The 12506-nt window shown below is 47.5% G+C and overlaps 1 protein-coding gene and 1 long non-coding RNA gene across 3 annotated transcripts in view; both read left to right on the forward strand.

Annotated features, from left to right (window-relative positions):
- The window catches only part of LOC119433437 (apolipophorins-like), a 77503-nt gene extending 69945 nt beyond the window's left edge, over positions 1-7558 (forward strand). The window contains 6 exon segments of the mRNA XM_037700643.2: positions 1669-1816; positions 1950-2154; positions 3516-3786; positions 5215-5329; positions 6440-6780; positions 7441-7558. Coding sequence (XP_037556571.1) covers positions 1669-1816; positions 1950-2154; positions 3516-3786; positions 5215-5329; positions 6440-6780; positions 7441-7461 — 1101 coding nt within the window. The 3' untranslated portion in view covers positions 7462-7558.
- Positions 7559-9321: 1763 nt separating this feature from the next.
- LOC125941603 (uncharacterized) overlaps positions 9322-12506 on the forward strand; it is a 129575-nt gene continuing 126390 nt past the window's right edge. The window contains exon 1 of one of the 2 annotated variants that reach the window (XR_007464476.1): positions 9322-9599. This is a non-coding gene — a long non-coding RNA (uncharacterized LOC125941603). The remainder of the gene's footprint in view (positions 9600-12506) is intronic. The other variant, XR_007464475.1, reaches the window with a different exon arrangement.

Here is a 12506-nt window from a genome sequence, read left to right on the forward strand (position 1 = left end):
TTAGACATGCATTTAAGCAGTCTCAAATGTTATTGGCCTTCTAGAAACCTCAGAACGTTATATTTTTTGGCAGAGAAGAGTTATTGGCACAGAAGAGCGCGACTGAAGCGACCTCGCAATTATTTCTGGCGCGATTTGAACCTCACGCCATGAGGTTCAATGAGGCTGTTACGTAGCTGAGTCGGTGGTCGATCTCGGAGATCATGCTCAGCTGGGCGTTGCGACCACCATTAAGTCAGAAGCCCGCACAAAGGGGGAGCCACAATCCGTAATATGCAGAGTTACTGTACATGCTACCTTTGGTGGCATGTACAGTAACTGCAGTAATATGGTTTTCCTGTATGTTAGTAACAAGCGCTTACAGAGCGGTGCGGAAATGTAACATCAACAGGTTCTTTAATGTAGCAATATCCAATACTTTACAGGTCAAACTGCACTTTATTTCATGTTGAAATGCCGAGCGATAGATTCACATTGCTATCAATTGTCCACTGCGGCTTACCAATTATGAAAAGTACATGTTACGTTCTGTTTTCTGCTACTGTATTTTCACAGTGGAGACACCAACCCTAACTCACGTTCTTTCCTCACTTACGAAAGTGGCGTTCTCGGTAAAAGAAAAAAAATTAATAGAAGTGGCGTTTTGAACATCTCGGAGCAGTGATAAATCACTTCAGCTCGATTTGATGCTCACCTCTATCACCCTGTTGTTAAGGGGCTCTCGCACCCAGGACTATATTGCTGTCCTAGCGACCTGGAGCTTGACCAGGTCAGTCAGTTGAGAGGGTTCAGGCAGAGACGAGGCGACCTAGCGAAAGACAAATCGTTTAATTACGTCGCTACGTAAAGCGCGGTCAGCTTGACAAGCTGTTCGTACCGAAAAGCGAAGGCTGTCCCTGGCGAAGGTCGCTGTACATTTAAAACTTCTTGGGAACGCCCTCGCCCAGGACAGGGAAGGAATCGTCACAGTAAGTGCTCGCGTCCTGGCCTGGCCGATTTGTCCATGTATATTGGTTAGCTCCCGCACACGCAGCGTGAGTCAGAAAGAAGAGGCTTCTCACCGGGACACAAACGACCACGCAGACGCCGATGCGCGCACACGCGCTCGTTCATGTTTCAAGTTCCCTGGAAGCAACTACTCGGCTTTGGGCGTTTTTAAACGTCCGAATTATCGCCGTTGTCCGAGTGGTAGCACGAAGTACTTGGCGACGTGGTACGAGTGTTCGTGACACAGGCGAGCTGTAAGAGCCCCTTTCACAACGCCAGCACGAAGTGCATGTGAAAAAGCACGTGCGCATTTTGTTACTGCGAAATCATTACGGTATATGTCCCATGAGGCAGAAAAGCCGGCGTTGTCCTCAACGAGTGCTACCAAAAATCATCATCAGCATGGTTTAAGGTGGATTAAGGTTGGCACAATTTAGAGTAGGGGGCGATTAAGGTGGATGAAGGTTCGTACAAATTAGGGTACGGTGAATTAAAGTTGATTAAGGTGGATTAAGGTTGGTACATATTAGAGCAAGGCGGATAAAGGTGGAGCTATGAAGTACACGTGATGGTCTATGACGTCACGTATCGCGGACGTGACCGATTAATTAGAGCAGGCATAATGCTTTCGCATTCAAATCACGTAGGGATACTTAAGTGACTGTGAATTTTTTCCTGCAGGAGTCGCCCGAGCCGTACTTCGACCTGTGCCTCCGCCACATGGCTACGCCGCGCATTGATCCGCGCCAGGCAATCTGCAACATCTCCATGGCTTACATGCTCCAGCTGGAGAAGTACTCGATCAGCGCGAACCTTCCGTCAGAATGCTGTAAGTTCCTCGCGGTTCCACTGACGAGCTGCATGTGCGCGAACAAACGGGCACTCTAAAGGCATTACCAACCGGCTCGGAGTCAGACCTTAACGCACTGACTGTTATTGTCCCCCGCATTGTGTCCATTCAGACACGTGTTCGCTACCCGGAGGTGATACGCTCAAGTTCGGCGACTATCGCACCATGAGCAGCGGTGGGCAGCGGCAGCCAACGAGCATGGACATCGTGCTGGTCGTCGAGGAGGACGCCTGTCACGCAGACGTTGTGCGCGAGCTGGACAACACCATGAGGATCGTCGACAAGGAACTGCTCAGCGCTGGATTCCAGCACAACAGGTACTCTACAACGAAACACCGCGACCCGCATTCGACGATTTTTAATGCGAAATCATTATATGTATGTCCCATGAGGCAGTAAAGACTGGAACGAGTAGGCAACGAGTGGTACCAAAAAAAAAAAAACATCATCCTCAGGGACATCATCAGCGTCTTGTATGACGTCAGTAGTAATACAGAATGAAATTTCGAAAAAAGTTGGAGTAAGGTGGAATGAGGTTGGTAAATATTACAGCAAGATGGATTAAGATCGATTAAGGCACAGTTGTGAAGGACGTGTGACAATGTATGACGTCACGTATCATGGACGTAACCAATCGATTAGAGAAGTCATAGTGCTTTTGCATTCAAATCACGTAAGAATACTTAAGTGACTGACATTTTTTTTTATAACACATCGGCGATTCAGTCATTTGTTGTGGTGTGCGAGCAGACATTTTGGAAATCGAATTGAGTGTGAATCGTATAGGGTCTGAAGTGAATTAAATTGACTCGAATATCGAATACCGTTCTTCCAATCCCATCAAGGGATTGCAGAACCAACAGCGGGAGGGGCGTGGTTGAAAGGGAAGGGGGGTCAATGAAGTATGGTGATATAGCCTCTTCCTCGCTTCTGTTTAGTCAAATAGGCACTGCCACCTTGTGTTCTTACATAAATGATTTCTCAATTTTCCTCGCACTGACGTCATGATAATATACTAGTCCTGAAACAAGGAACGCCTCTTTGCAACCTTTATAATGCCTACGAATGAATCGTAGCAGTGTGCATTGATTGTTACAGTTGGAACACACCCGTGCTTACAGCCCATTATGGCAGCTCTACAACGCTTCCGTGAAGTAGTGTCTACGAAGTAGTGTACAGCACAATAGCGGGGTCAAACCGTCGCAAAAGTTTGTTTGCGCAATTTATAAGAAAGTCTGTTGAAGTTTTTTGTGGATTCGACTTCTTTTTTTGTGTGTGTGATTGTGTTCAGACAGTCTAGGGAGTTTATAGTCCTAAACTTCTTGTCAACTGTCGACGTACTTTCTTGCAAACAATCCACTCGTAAAACTACATACCACTGACATTAACAGCGTTGGCTACAACATCACAGAAAGGCTGATAACATGGGACTACGGGCCGTAATAACAACCCAAGGAAAACAGACTTCTCAACGACTTTTGTCTATTAGACAATACGTAGGCTTTTTTTATAAGCAAAATGGCAAGTGCAGTAAGAAGGTGGTCCACAGGAAATATTCAGGTTGTCTAAAACCACTCTTAGACAGGCATAGCTGCGACAGTGCCGAACAACAATCAGACGAATGAGCTGCGTCTCAGTTGTGCTGACCCGTTCGTTTTCGCTGGCTCCCCGCACGCAGGTTCGCCCTGGTCGGCTTCGGCCACGGCAGCGGACACAACAGCCAGCCCCACGTGCGCACCGCCCGCGGCAGCATCTTCTTCGTGTCGTCCAACCTGCCGCTGGCCACGCAGAAGATGCGCCTCGACGCACCCGCGACCTCTGACGGCCGCCCGGTGAACAAGGACGTGTTCGACGCCATCCGGTACGCGTCGCTGCTGCCGTTCCGCCCCAACGTCGCCAAGGCCATCATCGTCGTCGCCTGCGCAGATTGCAAGGAGGAACAGAGCGAGGTGAGGAACAAGGTCCGATTTACGCTGAAGCCGCCCAGCGTCGGAAGCCGCACCGCGCGTGTGCGGTCGTGCGAAAAATTGCACGTGTGAAACACTTGTGTAATTTTTCGTAAACCGAAATTTCTGCACAAAGTGACAATTTCTGCGCTTGCGATAATTTTTTCGTGTGGCTTGCGGCGCTGGGCGGCTCGAGCGTAAATCGGCCTTAAAGGGCCCAAAAGTTTGCAAATGGTTAAGTAATGTATAAACAAGATGCCTTATCATCACTGGCTGATTGAAGGGCGCCAATACCGTCTCGTTGTAAAGGTTGACACCCGGACTGATGGAACCTGTTGAAAAATAGTTGCATCTATTGTTAATACGATCAGTTGTACGAGATCGAAGTAGGGCGTTTTCTGCGCACTCGTGTTTTGCAGATCCAAGTGGTAAACGCATGTGCGCAAAAACCATCCGATCCGTTGAGTGATGCGTCGGAAATTTAGCGGCGCGGAAGCAAGTAGGAACCCCTGTTTGAATCTTGTCGGAAGCTTGTTGGACGTCTTGTTGGTACGGTGAGTCGTACCGAAGGGTTCCTTACGCGCATGTGTTTCACGTTTCAACTCTTCCAAAAACGAAAGACGAATCCTTTTCGTCCAGGAAATTTTTTCGCAGATAATACCAACGACGACTCTGACTTAATTGTGGGGTCTAACGTACCAAAACTGCACAGTTTAGTTACGAGGGATGCATTACTGGAGGCACCCGGATTCGTTTTTGCCTCCTTGGTGTTCTTTATTTAACCTGCACCCAAAGCACGGAAAGCACGGTACTTTAGCGTTTTTTGCATTCCGCCTCTATCTGAATGCGACCGCCGTGGGGGCTTGGAATCGAACACGATACCTCGTGTTCCGCAGCACAACTGAGCCACGGCGGCGGGTGATGACGCTGACTCTTCCGCACGTTATGTCGCCGACTTTAATTGCCAGCAATGGGGTGCGCTTGTCTGTTTTGCGATCATCTCGATACCGAGCACTGACGATTATTTGGCGTTGGATGTACTAAGTCGAAAAACTATAGTTTCTGACTTGTGGTACTAAGACGCCAATGGTGCATTGAACAAGGTCCTTGCCTTTGTTTTCATGCAAATGGTGACTGAATTGATATACTTAGAATCTAATTTATTTGCGCACGCGATGAGAAGACAAAATTTTTGAAGTTTTCTTTGGTTATAAAGCGAAACAGGAAGAGCTTACGGTGATGGGTTAGCCTAGCAGAGAGCCAGGTTTCGGTATTCATGGTGTTCAGTTCGGGGCGACACGAATGAATAAACCTTAAACTATGACACTCATTGGTTCTAACGTAGCGGTAAAATGTGGCTTCTCTATATTCAGCAGGATTTGTAAGAGTCAGAGCTCTAAAAAAAAAAAACCGTTTCCTGTTCTTTTGCAGCTGTCGTACTCGGACATCCAGACACAGCTTCTCGACCACGGAATCACACTTCACTTCGTTTCTGACAAGCGCATTGAAGTCCGTAAGAGCATCATCAAGGGCAAGGGCATCTACGGTAAGTACGAGATCATAGCAATGGGGCAGTGGCATGTTTATCGGAGGATCTTTATTAAAGAAAAAATGAAACCCTAGTCGCCCTTGTGGTATTCGTGCGTGTGTATCGTCTTTTCCACCCAGTTATTGTACTCGGCTTTTGCCCGATTCACGTGTTGGACATACGTTGAATATTCTGAAGCTCGCAAGCATTTGACTTCCGCACTCACACGTGACGGCGTAGATAATCCTGGAGAACAATGTCGCATTTGCTAAGGTCTTAGATGTATTTTGCAAACACAACTGGTAGATGGTTTGTGCGTCTCGTCATACCGAGGAGTCAGGTATGTTTCACGCCACTCGCACTATGAGCCGTAGAAAATGTTGTCCTGATTTCATTGTAAATGCAAGGAATGCCTCCTAGCAGCCGTAACCGAAACCGGTGAAAAACTGTCAGTCATAATGAATCACCCACGCCGCTTTTGCGTGAACGTGGCCTCTGTGCTCACGAAGCGTGGCAAAGACAATCATATACTTGATATCAGGCCCCCAATGATTCCTGCAGGTTGTTGGCATTTCTTCGCAAAACGTGTACTTTAGACCTTACCGTTGTTAATGTTTTCTGCCGGCTTAACGAGAATCTTTACAAAACACGTACCAGACAACCTGCCAGCCACAGAGCTTTCCTGTCGGTTAGCGGCTGTCTTGACGAAACATGTACCTGACACGCTGTGTTCCTGCGGGCTTCTGGCTGCTTGTCGAAAGATTTGCTTGACACATGGCTCCCTTTGCGTTTTCTGTCGGCTTGTGGATGTTTCTTCAGAACATGAACATTCCCTGACTTGGTGTACCGCTTTGTCTTCTTGTCGACTTTCTTGGCCATGGCATGTGGATGGCACCTCATCACCCTCATTGTTTTCCTGTGGGCTTGTGGCTAGCTGTCTGGCAGAAATATACATCGTCCTCGACGGTTGTTGTCAGCCTTTGGCCTCTCTATAGTCAAAGGATTTGTTGGGAAACCTTTCGCCCTTCACAGTTTTCTGTCGGCTTGTGGCGGTTCTGGCGAAACTCGTACCCTACGCCTTTCCGTTTCTGCGTCTAACCCTTCGACGACACCGTCGCCGCCGCGCAGGTTTGGACGCCGACTCTGTGTACAGCAGCAAGGACGTGAGTCAGAAGATGCTCCTGGGCCAGCCCGACCTGCGACCGCAGGTGGCGGTGGCCAAGGACATCTGCATCGCGCTCGCCCAGGAGGTGCACGGCAGCTTCTTCAGCTCGGCCATGCTGCGCTCGGACGCCAAGAACTGGAAGACGGTGTTCGCGCGCCGCGTCACCAAGGCCCTGAAGCCCGCCAAGCAGTTCGGAGGAGCGGAGGACTACTGCGAGCGATGCGAGTGCACACACGGCTCGGACGTCCGGCCACAGGTCGTGTGCCGGCCGTGCAGGCCACTGCCAGCCAAGGTGCCGCTCGCGGTACGCTCTTCGCACCTTTCATAAATTATGGTCCGATTGAATATATATATATATATATATATATATATATATATATATATATATATATATATATAGTCGCACCTCGATATAACAAAGTTGTACTTGCAGCGAAAGACTTCGTTATATCGCGTTTTTCGTTAATGCGAGGTTTCCTTAATTCAAAGGAACTAAGATCTGGAAATAAAAATAAATTGTTACATCGCGAATTTCGTTAAATCGAGGTTCGTTATATGGAGGTTTGACTGTATATCCAGATTCAACCCACATGTTGGGGACCTGTTCCAATGGGACGTGTACAAAAAAGTAAGTTGATTTTTCGGGAGGGGGAAATGTGTATGATACGCCGAAATTTAATTTCCTGTACTACACTTAGCTACTCAAGTGCCTTTAGAAAGGTGCTTTCTCAAATATCAGCGCTTTCTGCGCGAATATGAAACCATGGCACTGACCTCGCTATAGTGCTTCTGGTGGTCTTGTTGCCAGTTTTTATGTGTGGATGTAGAGCCTAGATGTTGGTGGCTCATACACACTCCGGGGGACTGCCCAAGAACCGGGTAGTTCAATATACCACTAAGAAAAAAAAAAGAATTGTGTTTACCCGGCATAACGTCTAAGTGTCGTTTCCCTCTTCTTTTTCAGCTGTACACAGCAGAAGACTGAACATTCACATCGCATTTACTTCGAGGTCATTAGGGAGGGATGACCGAAATCAGCATTTTTTTCGCAGTTAATAAAGTGTATAGGGATGTTTTTAAAATGTTGTGTTTGTGTGCTTCTTTCTTTCTCGCTTTTTTTTTTCATCCTCATACTTTAACGTGCAAACCACACTTGTTGGGAGCTGCTGAAGTGTGAGTAAAGTAAAATGAAAGCACATAAGATGTAATTTTTTAAATAACCGCAGCACTCTAAGCTATAATTTTATTGCAGCGCGAAAGAACGAAGACGTAAACCAGGTGCACAGGACGAGCGCTGACCCTCAACTGAAGATTGTATTGAAAAAAAAAATTGAAAAAAAGATCGCATATAAACGATTGCAACGCAGATAGAAACCAGCAAACACGTGGTCAGACACAAATACGAAGGTTAACAAGGCATAAAAGTTGCAAGAACGAAAAAAATAAAGCAAGTTGCCAGCAAGTTTTTGTTTTTTTTTTAACTTTTGCGAAGTGCATGTGGAGTGACTGTTGTCGTTCATCCTCCTGAGGCTCTCTTTCCGACCAGGGACTAAACACTTATCGTCCGAAATTTGCACACGGCAAGCGCACTCCTGCATTTAGTCCCTCGGGGGACGAAAGTGCAATTTTTAGGACTAACTGTTCAGTTACTCTCGTTTTGCCAGGTACACATTTAGAGTGTATATGCAATTGAGTGGCGTCAAATTTGCATAAGGTCTCAATCAGGCGGCGTGCTTAAGTCGCAAGAGCATCAGCTGCCCGAAAACCCGCAGGCTGTCTGTTATCTGCCGCAAGTGTCGGCATACGTCCTGATAAGCAACATGGACTGTTACAGGATGACGTCTTAAATTGTGAAGGCATTCGTGATTGCGCGCGCACATACGCACGCGCACACAGACCCAAAAATGTATATATATTTTTTTTAATCTGCCAAAGAGTAGCGCACGTTAGAAAAGAAGACAGCTTATTGATCTAAACTAGCGCTTTTCGGAGCACTGACACATGTTCTTGCCTGTAATGTGGGAATGCAAACGTGTGAACGCAAACGGCAGTTTGTAACGCTGGTATGTATGCGAGTTAGTGTGTATATGCCGTCCCTCTGTGCACTAGTTCTTCGTCGCCATTTCTTTGCCAGAAGCCCGCAGCTCGCCCAAGTCGACGCTTGAAGTCCCAAGTGAGGAAAACCGAGAGAACCAGCTAAGTAACTCATGACAGATAGCCTTGATGTTGATTACAGCGCAATGACGATGTAAAAATTAAACATAGGACTAAGGACAGGCACAACTGCTAACGGTCGCGTTAACATCGTTCTCGCGTTCTAATGGGTACTAACCCGAACTGAACCACGCAGCTGTACAGGTGCCCACAAAATAACTCGGAACGCCAGACCGGTGGCCGCTCGTCGGCGGAGCACACCCGCGGAAAAATACAGCCTTGGTCTGCGCGTGCGCGGCATCCCTAGTAAGCAACCCTCACTCCCTAGTGCAACTAGATAGGCGTCCTTGCGTCAAAAAAACTTGCGGTTTGTCCTTCTTAGCGCTTCGTCTACAACACACGCTTCGACAACAAACAGCCAAGCGCCTGAAAGCGAAAAGCGAAATATCGCCGAAGTGGAACGTTTCAGAATATACGTCCCCTGATGTGAGTCAAATGGCCGCACCACAGGCTGGTGAGCTGTGCAAAGTGTAAGCTCTTTCATAAATTCCTTCGGCGCTGCAAAATAAAAGCTATTTGAAATGTCTCTCTACATTTTCTTTTTACTGCGTCACTATTTTTACGGCTGCGGGCTTTGCAATGACGCAGCGTCTCTTCTTGAGAGCGGCAACCGTCGCCGAGTCGTCTGCTCTGGCCGTGACGCAGCGTCTGCTTGATGAGCGAGATAGTGCAGCAGACAGCGGCGGCCGCGGCTTGTGTGCCAGTCTATGCTTCAAACAAGTTTTGCAGCAGCAGTAACGTTAGGAAGCGTCGTTTTTTTACTGTCTCGAGAACTACGAAAACATTTTGTGTGTTGCCGTGTGTCTGGGACGAATTCAAGTACGAGCGAACGTAACAGCCATTTCGTCTGCGGCGCCCACAGTGTTGCAGAATGCCACGGATGTTTTTCGAAATTTCGAAGAACGAAAGGTACGCTATCTTACTTCCATACCGTTTCGGAGTATTCACTTAATGTGCATGATAGAACTATTAGCCTGTTGCCAACGTCACGCGAAGCATACAACTTTTTTCGAAAGCCAAAGTTTAACGAGTTCAAGTCGTGTTCTGTACGCGGTCGTCTGGATTGTATGATGCAGCTTAAGTGTATATATGGTGTACCAGGTAACGTTAGCCACGCTGTTCAACGAAAAAAAAAAAAAAGGGGGGGGATTCAAAACACGCGGTGCAAGATACGCTTTTAATCTGAGGCCGCGCATAAACGACACTAGTGTGGACGATGCGCAACTCGTGTCGGTCGTCTTGTCTGTGTTTTTCTAGTGCGACACTGAATGAACGAAGGAGAACTCGCCTAACTATCAATTCTTCTGATGACATTGTCACACAGGAAATTGCGATTGAACGGACAGTACAATTAGTGAAGAATTAAGGCTGCCCGCGAAAGAGGCCGCTTATGTAGAAAACCCTACGCTCTTTCTGTGATCGTGGAGGCCATTTTCTGGCGTTGCCTGCTTTCATTAGGTCGCGATTTAATGAACAGCACAATTTGTGCGGCATTAAAATTACACATGGACGGGGGCCACTTGTATAGAGTAACGCCTCTTGAGCGACGTGAACTGGCCGACGAAAAGCCTTATGGAGGGACTTTAATGCCGAGAATTCTACTCTTCGCTAGTAATATTGGAGGTGGAGGTCATTTTCTGCCGTCGCCTGCTTTGGGTCAAATGGCCGCACCACAGGCCGGTGAGCTGTGCAAAGTGAAAGCTCCTTGATAAATTCCTTCGGCGCCGCAAAATGAAAGCAACAAGTCATATTTGAAATGTCTATATTTTCTTTTTACTGCGTTATCATTTTTACGGCGGTCGGCCTTGCAATGACGCAGCGTCTTTTCTTGAGAGCGGCAACCGTCGCCGAGTCGTCTGCTCTGGCCGTGACGCAGCGTCTGCTTGATGAGCGAGATAGGGCAGCAGGCAGTGGCGGCCGCGGCTTGTGTGTCAGTCTGTGCTTCAAACAAGAGTTTTGCAGTAGCAGTAACATTACGAAGCGTAGTTTGTTTTTATTGTCTGGAGAACTACGAACGCATTTTGTGTGTCGCCGTGTATCTAGAACGAATTCAAGTACGAGTGAACGTAACAACCATTTCGTCTGCGGCGCCTACAGTGTTGCAGAATGCCAGAGACGTTTTTCGGAATTTCGAAGAACGAAAGGTACGCTATCTTACTTGCATACCGTTTCGGAGAATTCACTTAATGTGCACGATAGAACTATTAGCCTGTTGCCAACGTCAGACGAAGCATACACCTTTTTTCGAAAGCCAAAGTCTTACGAGTTCGAGTCGTGTTTTCTACACGGTCGTCTAGACTGCATGATGTAGCTTAATGGTGTATATGGTGTTACAGCTAACGTTAGCCACGCTGTTTAGCCACGCTTTTTTCTTGAACAGCTTGGCTAACGTTAGATGGGACACGGTATAAGGAGCTACATGTGAAGTCGAAGTTTGCTTAGCTGTTACATTTGTCAGCCAGCATACGACGCCATAGCCTCTGCCCGGCATTACACTCGTCTTCAGGAGCCTGTTACACGAAGTGTAGGTAAAAGAAATCACAGGCCTGCGCGGCACACGCAGCACTGTCACCGCGTAAACTGCCGGAGCGGCTTAATCGGGGACCTTCATAAACTTCTTGAAGACGGTAACTGCAAGAAATGAGTATGCTGAAAGTAGTGTTTTAATTTGCTCACATTTGTTAAAACATACTCTGGTGGGCTTTATGATCCCGAAAGTAGGTCGCGAAGGACATGCAGCGGGGCACTACGGGTATACTTTGTTGTTTATAAATACAAAGTCCAAACAATACCCGGTGCGCGAAGAGCTGCATTTTCGGCAGCACGCACTTGAGGGTCTTCGCGTCGTTTTCGCGAGAGCGAACTGAACTGTCCGCCCGGCGTAGACGGCGAGCTGCGGCTTCTGCTGCTCTCTGGACAGCGGTCTGCTGAGCCCTACGTTGCCTGGCTGCAGTCGCGCGTGTAGCTTTACGATTCGCTTCTTCAGCAGCGGTTCGTACTACTTGCGAGGAGGCGCCATAACATGTACCGAAGAGTGAACACAGGTATCGAGACTATGCGGCGCACATGTCATTTGACAATGTGCGCCGCATGATGACGAAACGTCATTACGTCATCACCTCAAACGGCGCGTGATGACCACACGTCAAACGTTACGTGATAACGGTATCGTCACGTCGCGATTTCGCCTGATGACGTCAACACGCAAAAACATGTCACGCGATGACGTCATCGTCAAGTGATGATGTCGCCTGATGACGTCATGTGATGCCTCTTGGAGAAAGCAGTACATTGTGCGTTTCCCGCTTCCTTGCACTGTCTCCGGGTATTGGCCCACATTTTTCTGTATGCAAAGGTCGCGCACGCGGTCACAAAAAATCTCGACCAACTAGAGGCTAAAAGCTCTACTGTAAAATCGCCTTAATGTTAACACATTTCTCTCGCATTTGCAGCTAAGTCGCCAGTGAACTTAAAAAAAAAATAGACTTTCTATCTGTGCAAAATGAAAGCTCAATAAGTGGTGTCCAAATCCACGCTCCAGTGGTGGTGCCCTCTGGATTTAATATGTGGATCTTAAAAGCCTATGCTATTCATATTAGAAAGACAGTTAACAGAACGCTGCCCGAAATGCCGTCGATGGGGTTAGACGTGCCGGCTACCGCACGGAAACCTTGTTCACTATGCTTTTGCTCGTTGCACATGGCGGAAGCAATTGCGAGAGACGGAAGACGTCGGGTTTTGGTGCATAACTCGATAAATTCCTTCGGCGCTGCAGATGAAAACAGCAAGTCAATTTGAAATGTATCTTTATATTTT

This window comes from Dermacentor silvarum, chromosome 11 (assembly GCF_013339745.2).
Source record: "Dermacentor silvarum isolate Dsil-2018 chromosome 11, BIME_Dsil_1.4, whole genome shotgun sequence".
Lineage (NCBI taxonomy): Eukaryota > Metazoa > Arthropoda > Arachnida > Ixodida > Ixodidae > Dermacentor > Dermacentor silvarum.